This window comes from Triplophysa rosa, linkage group LG12, assembly GCF_024868665.1.
Source record: "Triplophysa rosa linkage group LG12, Trosa_1v2, whole genome shotgun sequence".
In the NCBI taxonomy this organism is placed as follows: Eukaryota; Metazoa; Chordata; class Actinopteri; order Cypriniformes; family Nemacheilidae; genus Triplophysa; species Triplophysa rosa.
The window spans coordinates 25208550-25223936 of record NC_079901.1 but is presented as its reverse complement, the minus strand read 5'-3'; the positions used below and the strand labels follow the sequence as shown (position 1 = coordinate 25223936).

The 15387-nt window shown below is 46.4% G+C and overlaps 1 protein-coding gene across 8 annotated transcripts in view; it reads right to left on the bottom strand.

Annotated features, from left to right (window-relative positions):
- Positions 1-2001: 2001 nt before the first annotated feature.
- Positions 2002-15387, bottom strand: part of celf6 (CUGBP Elav-like family member 6) — a 54688-nt gene continuing 41302 nt past the window's right edge. For 7 of the 8 annotated variants that reach the window (XM_057347602.1, XM_057347605.1, XM_057347603.1 and 4 more), the window contains exons 11-13: positions 15262-15387; positions 5229-5388; positions 2002-2285 (exon numbers count right to left, since the gene is read on the bottom strand). The exon at positions 15262-15387 is cut by the window's right edge and continues 18 nt beyond it. In XM_057347602.1, coding sequence (XP_057203585.1) covers positions 5261-5388; positions 15262-15387 — 254 coding nt within the window. In that variant the 3' untranslated portion in view covers positions 2002-2285; positions 5229-5260. Of the gene's footprint in view, positions 2286-3608; positions 3670-5228; positions 5389-15261 lie in introns of all 8 variants that reach the window. The other variant, XR_008963985.1, reaches the window with a different exon arrangement.

Here is a 15387-nt window from a genome sequence, read left to right as displayed (position 1 = left end):
CCTCGTCTTGACAATTGCTGCTATTTCGGGGGCGAGACTGAAGCCCAGAGGCCATGTGGAGATGGAGAGGTCCCGATGCAAATGTACAGACCTGAATAACAGACAGTCGTCTCTCTGACTCATTACAGACACAGAGAGAAGTAAATACTAATGCCCGACACACGTTCTCTTCAGCTATTTCTACATTTTCTCTTGTTGTGTTTTAACATTGACGAATTTAACGGGTTCCTCTGGTTACGTACGGCACTTTAATCCAGACTCTGACCTCGCATCATCATCTAAAACAGAACTGCAGTAAAGGAAAACATCGTGTCAAATGCTGTTGTGTGGTGTGCTTTAGGAATGTATCTGTGTGCTTTGTGGATGTGCTGATTTGGGGCGCTTTTGTGTGATTCAATGCAAGCTTATTAAAGGACACGAACACTGCAAAATCAACATGTGAAAATTCATTTGGCACTTTTCAAACCATTGAGATTTGACCTGGCAGAAAACGCACCTAAAGGGTTCAGTTTCTTGAAACATGGGTCATTTCCTATCATAAGAAATCCGTCTCATGTGAAAATGGTAACACTGAACTAGTGTAAATTGCATTGACTTGGCAAAACTTTCTCTTGCAGAAGAACGACATGAAGTTCACATGTGAAACATGACGTGTGACGTGGAAAGCTAAATGCATCGACACGTTAAATCTGCGACCATGTGTGTTCTCTGTAAGGGTCTTCAGAAAGATGCATCATCTGAAAGATGTTTCGGAGAGATAAGCACGTGAAAGGTTTCAGTATCAGCCTGTGCTAACAGATGTGCATACAGAGAATTAAAAAACGAAGTGAAAGAATCTCTTGTGGCCTAAACCTGACGTGAGGTGATCGTTTGTTCTTCTTAACGCCTGGACACACATAAAAAAGATGAAAATCACAAAACGACAAAAACCATGTAATGCGTGAAACAATATTAAATGGGTAAGAGACTGCTTGTCCTGAAAAGAAGTGAAAATGCACACCATGTATGATTTACAACTCATTTCAGACGGATGTTCAGATTTGGCTTCGCTGACAGATGAATATCTCTCCATAACACTTTCCTTTTTTAATCCAAACAACAATTTCCATCTTCATTCAAATACACTCACAGTTGTTCTCGTACATATCTGTCCTGATTCATGCTGCCGCTTCACTCTTCCGTGTTGACTTTTAGAAGCAGAAGGTTTGGCTGGAACTCATGACGAAGATGATGATGATGTGGTCAGCTGAGTTGAGTTCAGATGAAGTGTTTAAGAGCCTGACGTGAGAGGTCATTCAAATGTTCTGTGTAGCATCACTTCTGGTCATCTGGCAGTTTCAGTAGCTCTTCGTCTTCATCTTCATCGTCCTCATGCTCGCTCAAGTTCAGAACGCTCACGGGATCACGTGCCACACGTCCAACATCTCACTGTGGATTGTCGCTTTAACACAAAGGCTTCTGGGAACCCGTCACACGACACGCTTCTTACTGAATACTGGAATGGAGAGGATGCGCACTGGCCTCAGAAGTTCAAGTATTATCTTGGCTAAAAAAAGAAACAGAAATCACGAAAAATGAGCAAATCTACCGCTCTAATCTACACTTTTGTAAATCTACTTGTGGGCGCAGATGCGGTTTCCATCTTTCAGTCTTTCTTTAACAGATGTATAAACATTCTCTCTTCTGCTCTTAACTTCAGTGTTCATTATACGCACGCGTAGCTACAGTGTACAGTTCGAGTTCTTTTTTGTCATTTTTAAATATATATATATATATTTGCATTATTTTTAAAAAGCGTATAGTCCTTTGGTCCCTATTTCCTAAGGAATGATGCATGTTGTTATTCCTGGACTCTCCTCCAGTCAGCAGGTGTGTAGAGGCACAGAAACCAAAATGGCAGCAGGCTGGCGCGCGTGTGTGTGTGTGTGTGTAAAGATATCAATATATGAAGAGTTCAAAATACTTTCCTATCTGTTTTGTATTTATATGAGCATGTGTGTGTGTGTGTGTAATTATTTATGTGTGTTTGTTTCTGCATGCTCTGAGCATAATGTGTTCAAAAAGGTTTCTTTTTTCATTTTCCATAAAAAAAAACACAGCAGCAATAAAGTCGATCTCTGCCAAATTCATCCTGCAAATGCCGAAGCAGAAAAGGGGGAGAAAGAAAAAAGTTGTTTTTGTGTTCCTCTTTTCCAGCCCTCAGAGATTTGGAGCGCTCGCCTCTCGTGATATGTAGCAGTCTTTGATACTGCACTTGTGGATATAAGGTGTTGACGTCCCTCGTCCTGACAGAGACAAAGAGAGAAACAGAAGAGAATTGAAGGAGAAACAAGAGAAAGCAGACGGTGAAGACGGTCGTGAAGGGCTGAAGATATCAAAAGCTTTAAACGCTGACGTTCAGAGAAGATCCACAATCCTCCTGAACTCTCTATACCGAACTGAAAAAAGAAAAAACTGATTCTGACTCACAAAAACATGTTTTTGTGCAGAATTTCTATGAGAATTAAGTCGGTACAACAAATACTATCATAAAGAATAAATGCATTGCAATTTAAATCATTCATCAGTGTTTTTGTATTTAAATAATGAGAATGATTTTTTTTAAATAACACAATTTAAAATTGTAAAATTTGCTTAACTATCATGAAAATAATGCTACAAAGCAAAACATTTGATATATTATAATAAGAACTACAAATCAATGGAAAATATATGAAGAGTTTGGTTTCAAAGTGTTTCAAATTGTCAAAAATCATGTTTTTATTGTGTTGGTTAGTTAGTTTTGTTATTATGGCTTAAATCAAAACAAACCAACTGCAGTTTGATTGATATTCATATGAATGCACAATAAAAATACATGATTTTTGAAACATTTTAAAAACGGAGGTGTCTCATTTTGGAACCAAACTCTTCATATGATTTGGGGATGAAATATGAACATGTTCTTCAATCTTTCTGAGATTCATTCAATTGTTTCCTCCATTTCACTCTCTTAAATACCTTCACCTAAAAACTCCCAGAAATAAACCCCAAAATAAAAATAAACCCAATAAACAGGAAAAGATTCAACTCTGAGGGAAAGAGTTTATAGCTGTTCAAGGTAAAGTCAACTTTTAGATTTACATCAAAACACCCCAGTCACTTTTTCCAAATAAGAACTGTTGTGATTTGTCAAATACTTCAACTCTTACTCGACTTATTCAATGTTTCACGCTGCGGTTTATTGTAAAGTATTTGTTTAGTGTACATAACTGACGATCGTCCTCAAAAACAGAAAACAATCCTAATGTTTGACAAACATGGATGTTTGTGATGTCTGGAGAGAGGCTGACGCTCCTGTCAAGAACAAACGAGAGACGGCAAACTTGTACATTTAAAAGCCTTGTGAACATCTCCAACGCACAAAACACAGCAAACATACAGCTGAAATAAAGAAAGAAACATCGATCCAACACACACGCACAACATCTCACGGTACAATAGCCAAAGGGTCAAAGGTCACCACCCATGGAAACAACCAATCAGAAACCACGAAGAGCAGCTATCAGATAGAGATGATGTCACGTCATGCCACTGTCACAAACCGCCGACATTACAGAAGAACTTACAGTAATGGACCGAGATTCTCCTGACGGTACATTAGAACACCTGAGCCGTCCTGACCAACTACTGTACAAACAAACACAAGAATCCACATCAGTCTCCTCTTCAGTACGCTTTTGATTGATATGAATTTTGATTTCAGCTACGAAAAGATTAAAGCAGGGGAAGATACTGAACACACGCACGCAGATAAGGTTCTTGTATGTTTTACAGCACGTCTGATCTGATCTGATCTGATCTGATCTGATCTTTCTGTACGTTTGCTGTTCATTCAGTTCCACCGAACTCAGCCCTCTTGCCTTAATATTTCATCATGAATTCAAGTTTAACGGAACCTTTACTTTACTTACAGCTCTTTAAAACCCATTTAACTGGTGACGCCGATGATATAAAGTTCTCTCGGAGGGCTTAGCATGGTAGTGTACATGAGATATAAATGTATTTGGTCTTGGCGGAATAGATCTGCCACGCTGGCACTGCCAGTACATCCACAACATGCTGCACATACAACATATATGAATAAACCCAGCATAGCTTGCATGATCAGTGTGTCTGAATTCACCCCTGTCTCCGGTACATCCGATGTACACTCGCTCACTCATATTTCCCATGATACAACGCGAATCAAGCGTCTGATTAGAACCAGCTGGAGGAGAGTGGCCGTTAATGCCACCAACGAACGTTTATACACTTGTGTTTGTTCTTGTTGACAGTTGTTTTCGAGAATAAACAGATTAAACGAATGTTATATATAGCAGTGTTTTATTTTAAATATATTAAGTCATTTTATTAAACTTCATAATTATTAATAGTAATAAACGTGGCAATCATTTGTCTTGTTCTCTTTATTAAAAACTAATACAATAAATGTGACAAATAATGTACAAATGAACCTTACCATTTTACAAAACAATCCATAAAGCCACACAGGTGTAATATAAGCGTTCGGATGAATGTCCGCGGCAGATTAGATTCAGTGTTCACTCATTTTCATTCCCTTCTTCCCCTTATAGTGGACTATTTAGCATTCGCTATATAGGGAATAGTGAATGAGTGAACAAGTGAGCGAAATCAGACGCAGCTCTTGTATCTGATCTATACAAGTGGAGCTGGGGAAGGAGGAGGGTTCTGAAACGCGCTGCACTGCTACAACAATCACTAGCCGAGATTTAAACGTAGAGCAGCAAGCTCATTGGCTGCTGATACGGAAGGAACCAATCAGCTGCGCCATGTAGTAAAGTTATGTCAGATTGGTTTAGACTTGAGGACTGCGCCATCTAGAGTTTCATGCCAGAACTTTCTCTTTCGTTTATTTTCCAGAGCTCTGACTGGAGGTCACGTGACACACTAATGGTGCATTCACACGGTACGCAGCAGTCGCGTCTGTCCAGTTCATTTCAAAGGGAAACATGCAGTAAGCGGCAAAACGCGGGATGCTCGTGCATCCAAAATCACGCAACTTCAACGGGCACGGCTCTTTGCGGCATGCGCAGCTGATGATAAAAATATTTGATCTTTTAGTGAACGGCACCACATCGGCTTAAAGGCGGCTGCCGCGCCACAATTCCACCGCTCACCGCGTACCATGTGAATCCTCACGATGAATGTATGACAGTGTCTCTGACCTGTAAGGAGCGTGCCAGCCGTTCACTCAGCATCAGTACGGGCGGTTGGCATCTTTCGGCCTCTTCAGTTGAACCTTCAGCCTCTTCATGCCGATCTGAAAACCGTTCATTGCCTGAATCGCTGCCTGAGCACTCGACGGGTTATCAAAGCTTACGAAACCTGACAGAGAGATTGAGAGAGACAGTGAACAGGATCAGTTCTCGCTTCTGCAGTCATTACAAACAACAGTCATTAATAACTGATAATGTAGAAATAGCCCATGATGCTCAGTAACGCTGGATTCACACGGGGCTTCAGCATCAACGCTTGACGGACGGCGTGTCTGAAGCGTGGCCGACGCGATCATCATAGTGACAACAGCCAATCAAATTGTTCTCTGGTCTTGCATGAACGCAGCTGGCTAGCTCCTGCACTAGGTTATTTGCATAAGGCAATCTGATTGGCTGACGCCTGCGTTGCTCCTTGAAAAGTTGAGAAATGTTCAACTTCTTGCCGTGAGCAACACCAGTGAAGCGATGCTGATGGACCCACAATTCAGTTCGGCAACGCATGACGTCACCCATTCCAAGTAAACGAGAAGCGTCGACGCCCCTTGTGAATCCAGCGTAATTCTGAATGGTTATCACACGTTTCTACCGTTTTTAGTTTTTCACCATTGTTGATACATCACATCACATCACATACTAATGAGTTTAATTCATTAAAATGCTGAAGTTCAATAATCAAGGTGTGAGGCTTGTTGACATCACTAACAGCACTAGTGATGCGTAACCCAATGACCTTTAACCTCTGATCATGCGTCGAACAGAGGCTCAGAATCAGCTCTTATCTCTCTGACAGACCACTGGCACGAATTTACACCCGCCAGCCGATTTCACCCGACTGAATTCTGGGAGCAGAGGCTGAGCTTTTGTCAGACACAGATAAGACAGACAAGAGTCTTCACAAACTCCTTTCATCGAAAGCAGAAGACACGTCCAGACAGCACAATTCATCTGAAATCTCACCCTGTCTCGCTCTCTCTTTCCATCTTACAGCACTCTTCATCACACTTCACACACACAATCTTTCACTTAAAATATCAAAAAACAATGCAAGGGTGATTCTCACGAAATCACTGAAACATCGTGGCAGTAAAGATTTGAATGATAAAACATACATAAACATGATCATAATAAAGATACTTGTGTTCTCTAACTTGGACAAAACATCATTTTGACATAGGAATGAAGTATTCATGTATTTTATTGCTTTTTCTGCTGACATTCTCATAACCGTAACGCATCCCGTGCATTATATGTTGTAATTGAAACAGAGTAAAATTAAAATATTGTGAAAAAAACAATCGGATGTTCTACTAGATGTTCTCAAATGACAAAAATGATTGACAGAATATTCATGCGTAATAAAAATGAAGAACTAGTGGAAGAAAGAAGTGTCCAGGACTGACGATCTCATCCTCCGTAAGGTTTTTTAAAGACTGTTTAAACACACGCAAAGATATTTACATTAAGTTTGATTTGATGTGAAGAAACACATCTGCTAGTGCTTTTTAAATGGCTAACAAGTTAACAAATTACTTGATATTTTTCTAGTTAAAAACGTAATAATCTCTTGTCACGCTGTGTACACAACATTTTCCCTTCTCTTTACCGATACAGGTCGTTTTCCACATTTAAAGACATTTGACATGTATAATATTTTATTCAAATATAATTCATTAATGCCTTATGTACTGTATGATGAATAAAAACTCGCTTAGGCATCATGGCTTCTCTTGTTTTTAGCCAAACATGCCATGAGATTGACCGTTTTAAATGGTTACGTAATGAGAATGTTTAAGGCCTTTTTTGTAAAGAATTTGTAAAGTTGTGTTGAACTGTCAGTAAAAGTTTTGAAATGAATGTCTCTGAACATGTCATATCTTGTTTTAAATGAATGTAAAGGGAACTTGTTGATACAAGTGTTTTTAAGAAAATCATGTTTGACATTTCGAAAGCAAGATTTCATGAGAATCACCCACAAAGAGTCTCAATAAAGAGACTCGATATTTGTGCATGAATCTCATTTAAATACGATCTTAGATCAAATAATCAATCAATGAAGACAGCTGCTACAGTACACGCATTTATACCAATAAACCGTTGTGTTGAAATAATACTGTTCTGTCTGTTTCAGTGTTTGCTGAATGCTCTCTTTAAAATCCATAAAATCACCCAGAAAGAGCTCTGTGATGTCAATCTGAACAAATAGAAAACAGCACGGTTTGCATTTCCACAGAGCAGCTCTTCTATTGTTGGGATGTTTATTACATCACAAATGCTTCATAGAGATCTTTTCATAAATATGAGTCCAGCTTTGACAGCTGTTTTTTATGTTTAGAGTTATATTTGATCATCTTTACACAAACAGTGACTGTAAATGAAAGAATAATATCTGTGTGAAGTGATGACAGGACCGTCAGGAACCTTTAGACCCTCACTGATCTTTTTATTATCCAGAACTAACAGATTCAGAAGATGATGCTGCACTCAGTTACATTATGCCATTAATAACATTCCTCTGTTGTCTGATATCGATCACAAAATAAGACAAAATCAGACCTAAACAGTTTCAACAAATGAAATTTTCTAAATCACAACTAATAAGCTCTCGCTATCCTTATAAACATTTCCTCAGTAAGTTTTACTGAAAGTCAGTGAGTGCAGCTGTGACGTGTCAGAGGAGATCTGGTCCTCCCGGCTGAGTCTGGTTTCTCCCGAGGTTTTTTTTCTCCATCTATTTCTCATTGGAGTTTGGGCTCCTCACCGGGAGACCGCTGACATTAGATATTATTTGTTATTTACTAGAATGATCTTACTTGTTCTATAAACACCGTGCACTGTGCTGTGTTTGACCTTTTCTGTGTTTTCCTGTTTTTCTCCTGTTAAGCTGCTTTGGAACGATGCACATTGTGAAGAGCGCTATATAAATCAAATTGAATTGAATGATGCTCACAAAAAGACGCAACTGGCCGGCTACACTGTCTAGGGCTGTCACGATTAATTGTCTGTTAAATAATTGTGATTATGCCGATTCATTGTCTGTTTAAAGGCTTTGACAATAATAATGATGAATTACAATTAATTTATTCAATTAATAAAATATAGATATGTTAAGAAATTTGAAAATTCTGTAAATAACTAACATTCCCTATAGAGTGACCTTAACAGAAAAGACTTTCTTAACAGAACAAAATGAGATATGTGGATGATGTCGTCTTGCTGTGTAGATGCAGCAAATCTGGAATCACTTAATACTAAAACTTATAAACACAAAAAATACAAATCTCTGTAGGAAAAAGGAAATGTCATTCTAACGTAACAGTAAGTGCAGATCAAGGACGATGGATGTAAAATGCTGCAGATCACCCTTGTTTTCTAAGGATGTACAATAATTGCAGTTATCTTGGATAATTGCGATTATGTCAAATAATTGCGGTTATGTCAAATAATTGCGATTATGTCACATGGCTGCGATTGTGCCAAATAATTGCGATTATGCCAAATAATTGCGATTATGTCACATGGCTGCGATTGTGCCAAATAATTGCGATTATGCCAAATAATTGCAATTATGTCAAATAATTACGGTTATGCCAAATAATTACGGCTATGGAGATAATTGCGATTAAATGTAAATGTCAAATTATTGCGATAATTTTAAATAATTGCAATTATGTCAAATAATTGCAATTGTGTCTAATAATTTTGATTAAATGCAAATGTAAATGTCAAATAATTGTGATTATGTCAAATAATTGCGATTAAATGTAAATGTAAATGTCAAATAATTGTGATTATGTCAAATAAGAATGCTGTTCATATCTGATTTTACTGCACACGTGACACGAAACGTCTTGGTTATGGATGTAACCTCGGTTCCCTGATGGAGGGAACGAGACGTTGTGTCGAACCGACAGAATGGGGTTTGTCTTGAGAACCTATCATCTTCTGAGTATTTAGAAAAGGTCAATGAAAATTGGCGAATGAAATTCGCATGCCAGACTCCTCCCCAGATGTCCGGGTATAAGAGGGAAGCCGGCGTGCTCATTCATTCACCTTTGGTCTGAGGAGCCTTAAGCATCCTCCCCCGACCGCTGGGGTGGGCGGCCAGTGTTGTGGCATGAGGGACACAACATCTCGTTCCCTCCATCAGGGAACCGAGGTTACATCCGTAACCGACGTTGTGTCGAACCAACAGAATGGGGTTCCTATGTAAGACGCCACAGCACTGAGCCGCGTCACAATCTCTAGCGGAGCGACGTTGACTGGCCTGGGCGAGTCAGACGTAGGCGCTAACGCGAAATTATGACCATCCAGTGGAGAGGAAGGGGGACCCAGAGCTTTACCACAAAGTTGGGAAGCCCCTGCCACCGGCCGTCACGGGCGGAGGCCTAGTTCTCTAAATGGTGAGAAGCCGCCCAGCACCGTACGGGCCACTGGGTAAGCATTATTCCCCCCGGGGGAAAAACGCTGCAGAGACCACTCCCTACCGTAGGGAGGAATTAGTGGAGACACCACATGGTCTCACCATCAGGGGAGAACTCATGGGAGGAATGTGCGGACTGCAGGAGTTAACCGCAAGGAGGGAGTCCACCTAGGGAGGTCATGGGTTGCCGAGGTGGGAACCATTCATGAGGATACATCAGACGGAACAGCCCACGGAGGGGGGGTTACCACGTCTGGAGCACTAGGTCCGGTTAGAGCTATCTGGGAGATAACTCAACTGTTCCCCAGCCTAAGGGGGCAGGGCTGCTATGCCCAGCCTGGCCCCTGGAAGGGTGCTTAGTGATGGATGGAATGCCTGTTCTTTACCCGAGGGGAAAGAAGTGAGGCGGGATAGCCGCTGCTCCCCCCGGAGGGGGAAGGGCTTCCGCAGGCGTATGCCCTAACGGTTGCCGGTCCTACCTGTTGCCCTGCAGGACGCAGGCTGACACCGGTTCTACGTGGAGGTTGTAGAACCTCGTGAAGGTATTGGGCGTAGCCCAACCCGCAGCTCTGCAGATGTCTGCCAGAGAGGCGCCCTAAGCCAGTGCCCACGAGGAGGCGACACCCCGAGTGGAATGTGCCCTAACTCCTAAGGGGCAGGGGCGATCTTGCGACCGGTATGCCAAGGATATGGCATCCACGATCCAGTGCGCCAGTCTCTGTTTGGAGACAGCTCTCCCCTTCTGCTGACCTCCAAAACAGACAAAGAGCTGCTCAGAGCTTCTGAACCTCTGCGTACGGTCCAAGTAGAGGCGCAGTGCGAGTACTGGACACAACACGGACGGGGTTGGGTCTTCCTCCCCAGAGGAGAGCGCCTGCAAGTTCACCACCTGGTCCCGGAAGGGAGTGGTGGGAACCTTGGGCACGTAGCCGGGCCGTGGTCTCAGGATAACGTGAGAGTCTCCAGGCCCGAATTCTAGGCAACCCAATGACACAGAGAATGCTTGTAGGTCCCCTACCCTCTTGAAGGAGGCGAGCGCTACCAGGAGGGCTGTCTTTATCGACAGGCGAGAAAGATCGGCCTTTCCTAGGGGCTCGAAGGGGGACCTCTGGAGGCCCCCCAGGACCACTTCGAGGTCCCAAGAGGGTACGGGGCGCGGGCGAGGCGGATTCAACCGTCTCGCGCCCCTCAGGAACCTGGTGACCAGGTCGTGCTGTCCTAGAGACTTACCAGCAACTGGATCGTGATGTGCGGCTATAGCGGCAACATACGCTTTCAGTGTGGAAGGGGAGAGGTTCTTCTCAAGTCTCTCCTGGAGAAAGGACAGTACATACCTGATCGAGCATCTCTGTGGGTCTTCTCCATGAGAAGAGCACCAGGACGAGAAGAGGCGCCACTTGAAGGCATACAGTCTCCTAGTGGCCGGGGCCCTAGCCTGTGTGAGAGTCTCTACCACCGCCGGGGGTAGGTCGCTCAGGATCTCCTCGTCCCGTCCAGGGGCCAGACATGGACCAGAGGTCTGGCCTGGGATGCCAAAACGTGCCCTTCCCCTGAGAAAGAAGGTCCTTCCTCAGGGGAATCGGCCAGGGGGGAGTTGTTGTCAGAAGCACCAGCTCTGAGAACCAAGTCTGGTTGGGCCAGTAAGGCACAACTAGTAGCACTTGATGCTCCTCTTCCCTGACCTTGCACAGGGTCTGTGCAATGAGGCTCACTGGGGGGAAGGCGTACTTCCGCTTGTCCTGCGGCCAGCTGTGCGCAAGGGCATCCGTACCGAGGGGACCGTCGGACAGGGAGTACCAAAGCGGACAATGGGTGGAGTCCGGGGAGGCAAACAGGTCCACCTGCGCATGGCCGAACTGCTCCCATATGAGCTGAACCGCGTGGGGGTGGAGTCGCCACTCTCCGCGAGGTGACCACTGACGAGAGAGCCAGTCTGCTGTCTGGTTCAGGTCGCCCGGGATGTGTATGGCTCGCAGGGAGCTGATCACCTGCTGACTCCACAGGAGGAGGCGACGGGTGAGTCGTGTTAGCTGCAGTGAACGAACGCCACCCTGGTGGTTGATATACGCCATGGCAGCTGTGCTGTCCGACCAGACCAGCACGTGCCTGCCCTGCACGAGAGGTTGGAACCTCTTCAGTGCAAGTAGCACAGCCCACAACTCTAGGCAGTTGATATGCCAACGTAGGCGGAGGCCCGTCCACCGCCCCGACACTGCGTGCCCGTTGCACACGGCACCCCAGCCCTGAAGGGAGGCATCCGTCGTTACTACGACGTGCCTTGACACCTGCCCTAGGGGGACCCCCGCCCGTAGGAAGGCCATAGACGACCAGGGGGTCAGGGTGCGCCGGCAGAGAGGCGTGATGACCATATGCCTGCTGCCGGTGTGCCACGCTCTCCAGGGAACCCGACTCTGTAGCCAGTGTTGGAGCGGTCGCATGTGCATCAACCTGAGGGGGACCACCCCCGCCGAGGATGCCATGTATCCCAGGAGCCTCTGAAATTGTTTCAGGGGGACCGCTGGCTGCCTGAAGTGCTTCACTGTGTAACACTGACTGGGCGCGCTCTGTAGTCAGTCGCGCTGTCATGGAGACAGAGTCGAGTTCCATACCGAGAAAGGAGATGCTCTGCGCGGGGGAGAGCTTGCTCTTTTCCTAGGTGCCGGAGCACCAGGTCCCTGTGTGTACACAACAGATCTCGCGAGTGAGCCGAGATGAGCCAGTCGTCGAGATAGTTTAGTACCCACACACCTCCTTCCCTGAGGGGAAGGAGGGCGGCTTCCATGATCTTCGTAAAGACCCGTGGAGACAGGGACAGACCGAAGGGGAGGACCCTGTACTGATATGCCCGTCCCTCGAACGCGAACCGTAGGAACGGCCGGTGTCGAGGGAGGATCGAGACATGAAAGTACGCTTCCTTCAGGTCGATTGCCATGAACCAGTCCTGACGCCTGATGGACGTCAGGATGCGCTTCTGCGTGACCATACTGAAAGGCAGCTTGTGTAGGTGCTTGTTCAGACCACGCAGATCCAAAATAGGGCGCAACCCCCCGCCTTTCTTGGGGACAATGAAGTACGGGCTGTAGAACCCGCTGGACACCTCGTATGTCAACTGTCCCTATCCGACCCAGCAATGGAGTGGCTGGGTTCAGGCCCGATGGTAGCCTCGATCTCCCTGGGGTCTCTCCATCAGGGCCGCTTCTGCTTCCACGACGGCTGCTGACGGGGAGGCGGTTTCCTCTTCGACGTCCTTTTCCGGGAGGCAGCCTGGGAAGGGGGCACTGAAGCCGGAGCCAGAGTCGAAGAGGGCCGGGGCTGCTGGGAAGCAGACGCCGCTCGGGATCTCGAACGCCGAGTCACGGCGGGGCAGGATATGCTTGATGGCCTCCGTCTGCTTCTTCACCGTCGAGAACTGCTGAGAGAAATCCTCAACGGTATCACCAAACAGCCCTCCCTGCGAGATGGGGGCATCAAGAAAGCGAACCTTCTCGGCATCCCGCATCTGCGCAAGGTTAAGCCAGAGGTGCCTCTCCTGGACCACCATGGTGGACATCGCCCAACCCAGGGCCCGTGCCGTCACCTTAGTCACCAGTAGAGCGAGATCGGTGGCGGTACGGAGTTCCTGCATTACCGCTGAGTCGGTCTTACCCTCGTGAAGCTCCTTCAACGCCTTGGCCTGGTGGACCTGCAGGATGGCCATGGCGTGGAGGGAGGAGGCGGCCTGACCCGCAACCATGTAAGCCTTCGACACCAGCGATGCCGAAAACTTACACGCCTTGGATGGGAGTCTAGGCCGAGCTCTCCAGGTGGCCGCTGTCTGCGGGCACAGGTGCACCGCGACAGCACGCTCCACCTGGGGAATCTCGACATAGCCCCTGGCCGCCCCATCATCGAGGGAAGTAAGGGCGACTGAGCTTTTTTGATGCCCCTCACGGCCCGTTCCAAGTCTTACTCAGCTCAGCTAGGAGCCGCGCTCAGACCCCAGGTACCACGTATCCAGCCGCGAGCGTCGGGGTAAAGGCGGTGCTGTGCACTGCAGCCCAATGCTCGCGGCGGCCCGGAAAAGCATGGTTGACATCTCAACGTCCTCTTCTTCCTGGGCTCGACCCCCCGGGGGAGGGAGCTCCGAGGAATCGTCGGGGTCGGATGCCAAAAGGTCGCCCTCTGATGCTGTGATCAACATCTCATCTTCGTCACGTACGTGGCGGAGGAACAAGACGGGGTAGGACCATCTTTTGAGGAACGGTCAGACGAGCAAGACGGGGCGTGAACGGTCCGTGAGCCTGCGGCTGGCGGGTTAACGTTCACAGTGATCCCCATATCACCCCCGGTGCTAACCGAAGCGGGCGGCAGGGCCGTAGTCACTGTCGTCATGGATCGGGTAGCAGACGGGGTGGTGGCTTTATCCATAAAAAATACAGCCACCCGTGACCGCAACGTCTGGATCGCCATCCGCCCGCAGTGCGGGCAGGACGTATCCACGAAGGCTGCCTCAGCGTGCCGGAGACCCAAACACCTGAGGCAGACATCGTGTCCGTCTCCTTCCTCAATAAGTGCGTCGCATCCAAGAGAACAGCGGGACATGCCACGCTGGAGAAATTTGCTCTTTTAGAAAAAAATTGCTCAGACACTTCCGGAACTGCCGAGACGCCAAGGGGAGAGTCGCTGCAGGAAGGGACCGTCCGCTGCACCACGTCGTAGATTCCAGCAGGATAGGATCAGTGAAGATCTGAAGATCGCTCATCAGATGCTTAGGCTCTGAAGAACAAAAGGTGAATGAATGAGCACGCCGGCTTCCCTCTTATACCCGGACATCCGGGGAGGAGTCCGGCATGCAAATTTCATTCGCCAATTTTCATTGGCTTTTCTAAATACTCAGAAGATCATAGGTTCTCAAGACAAACCCCATTCTGTCGGTTCGACACAACGTCAAGAGACCGACGGAAAGGGAACCTCACGCTTGTGTTTGTCAGTGAAGATGCAGGAAGATGTTTGTGAGAATTCCAAAATAATCTGAAAAAAAAACACTTCAGTGATCACAGGGCTGTGAGGCGTTCAGCTCCGGAGCTGTGAGAAGATGAAGTGAATTCTGGGTAATTTGGTTGCCAACGCTTGTGTGGGCACATTCAAACTCTACAGGTGTGTCAAACAGCATCTGAAATGATTGAACTCTACACATCACCAACAGAGGGAAAACAGCGAAAGAGTGAGAGTGAAAGAGTCGCTGATCATACAAGTGGAAGAGAAAATCATGAGACGTGAGGAGAAAATGAAGAGGAGTGAGATGAGAATGAAACGTCTCATAACCGCTCGATGATGAGCAGAACCCAGAGGAACGAGCTCACAAATCCCCGCTGGCCCTCGCATGTGTCTGCGTGCTCGCTCGAGCGGGACATCTCTCTCTCCCAGCATAATCGTCACTTGATTAATGGAGGCACGGGAGATAAAGGCTTGAGATGAATTAATTGCGCGGAGTGAAGTGGGGCGTGATAAGATTTGAAAAGCTCGACAGCCAGGCGACGCTTGCGCTCGCTCGAGCGTTTGAAGAGCATTGTGGGTACTCACCAAAACACTTGCTCTGATTGGTGGCCCGGTCCACAAAGACTTTGGCGGAAATGACGTTGCCAAAGGGCAGGAACATCTGCATGAGCTCAGCGTCGCCGAACTCCTGCGGCAGGTGGTAAATAAACA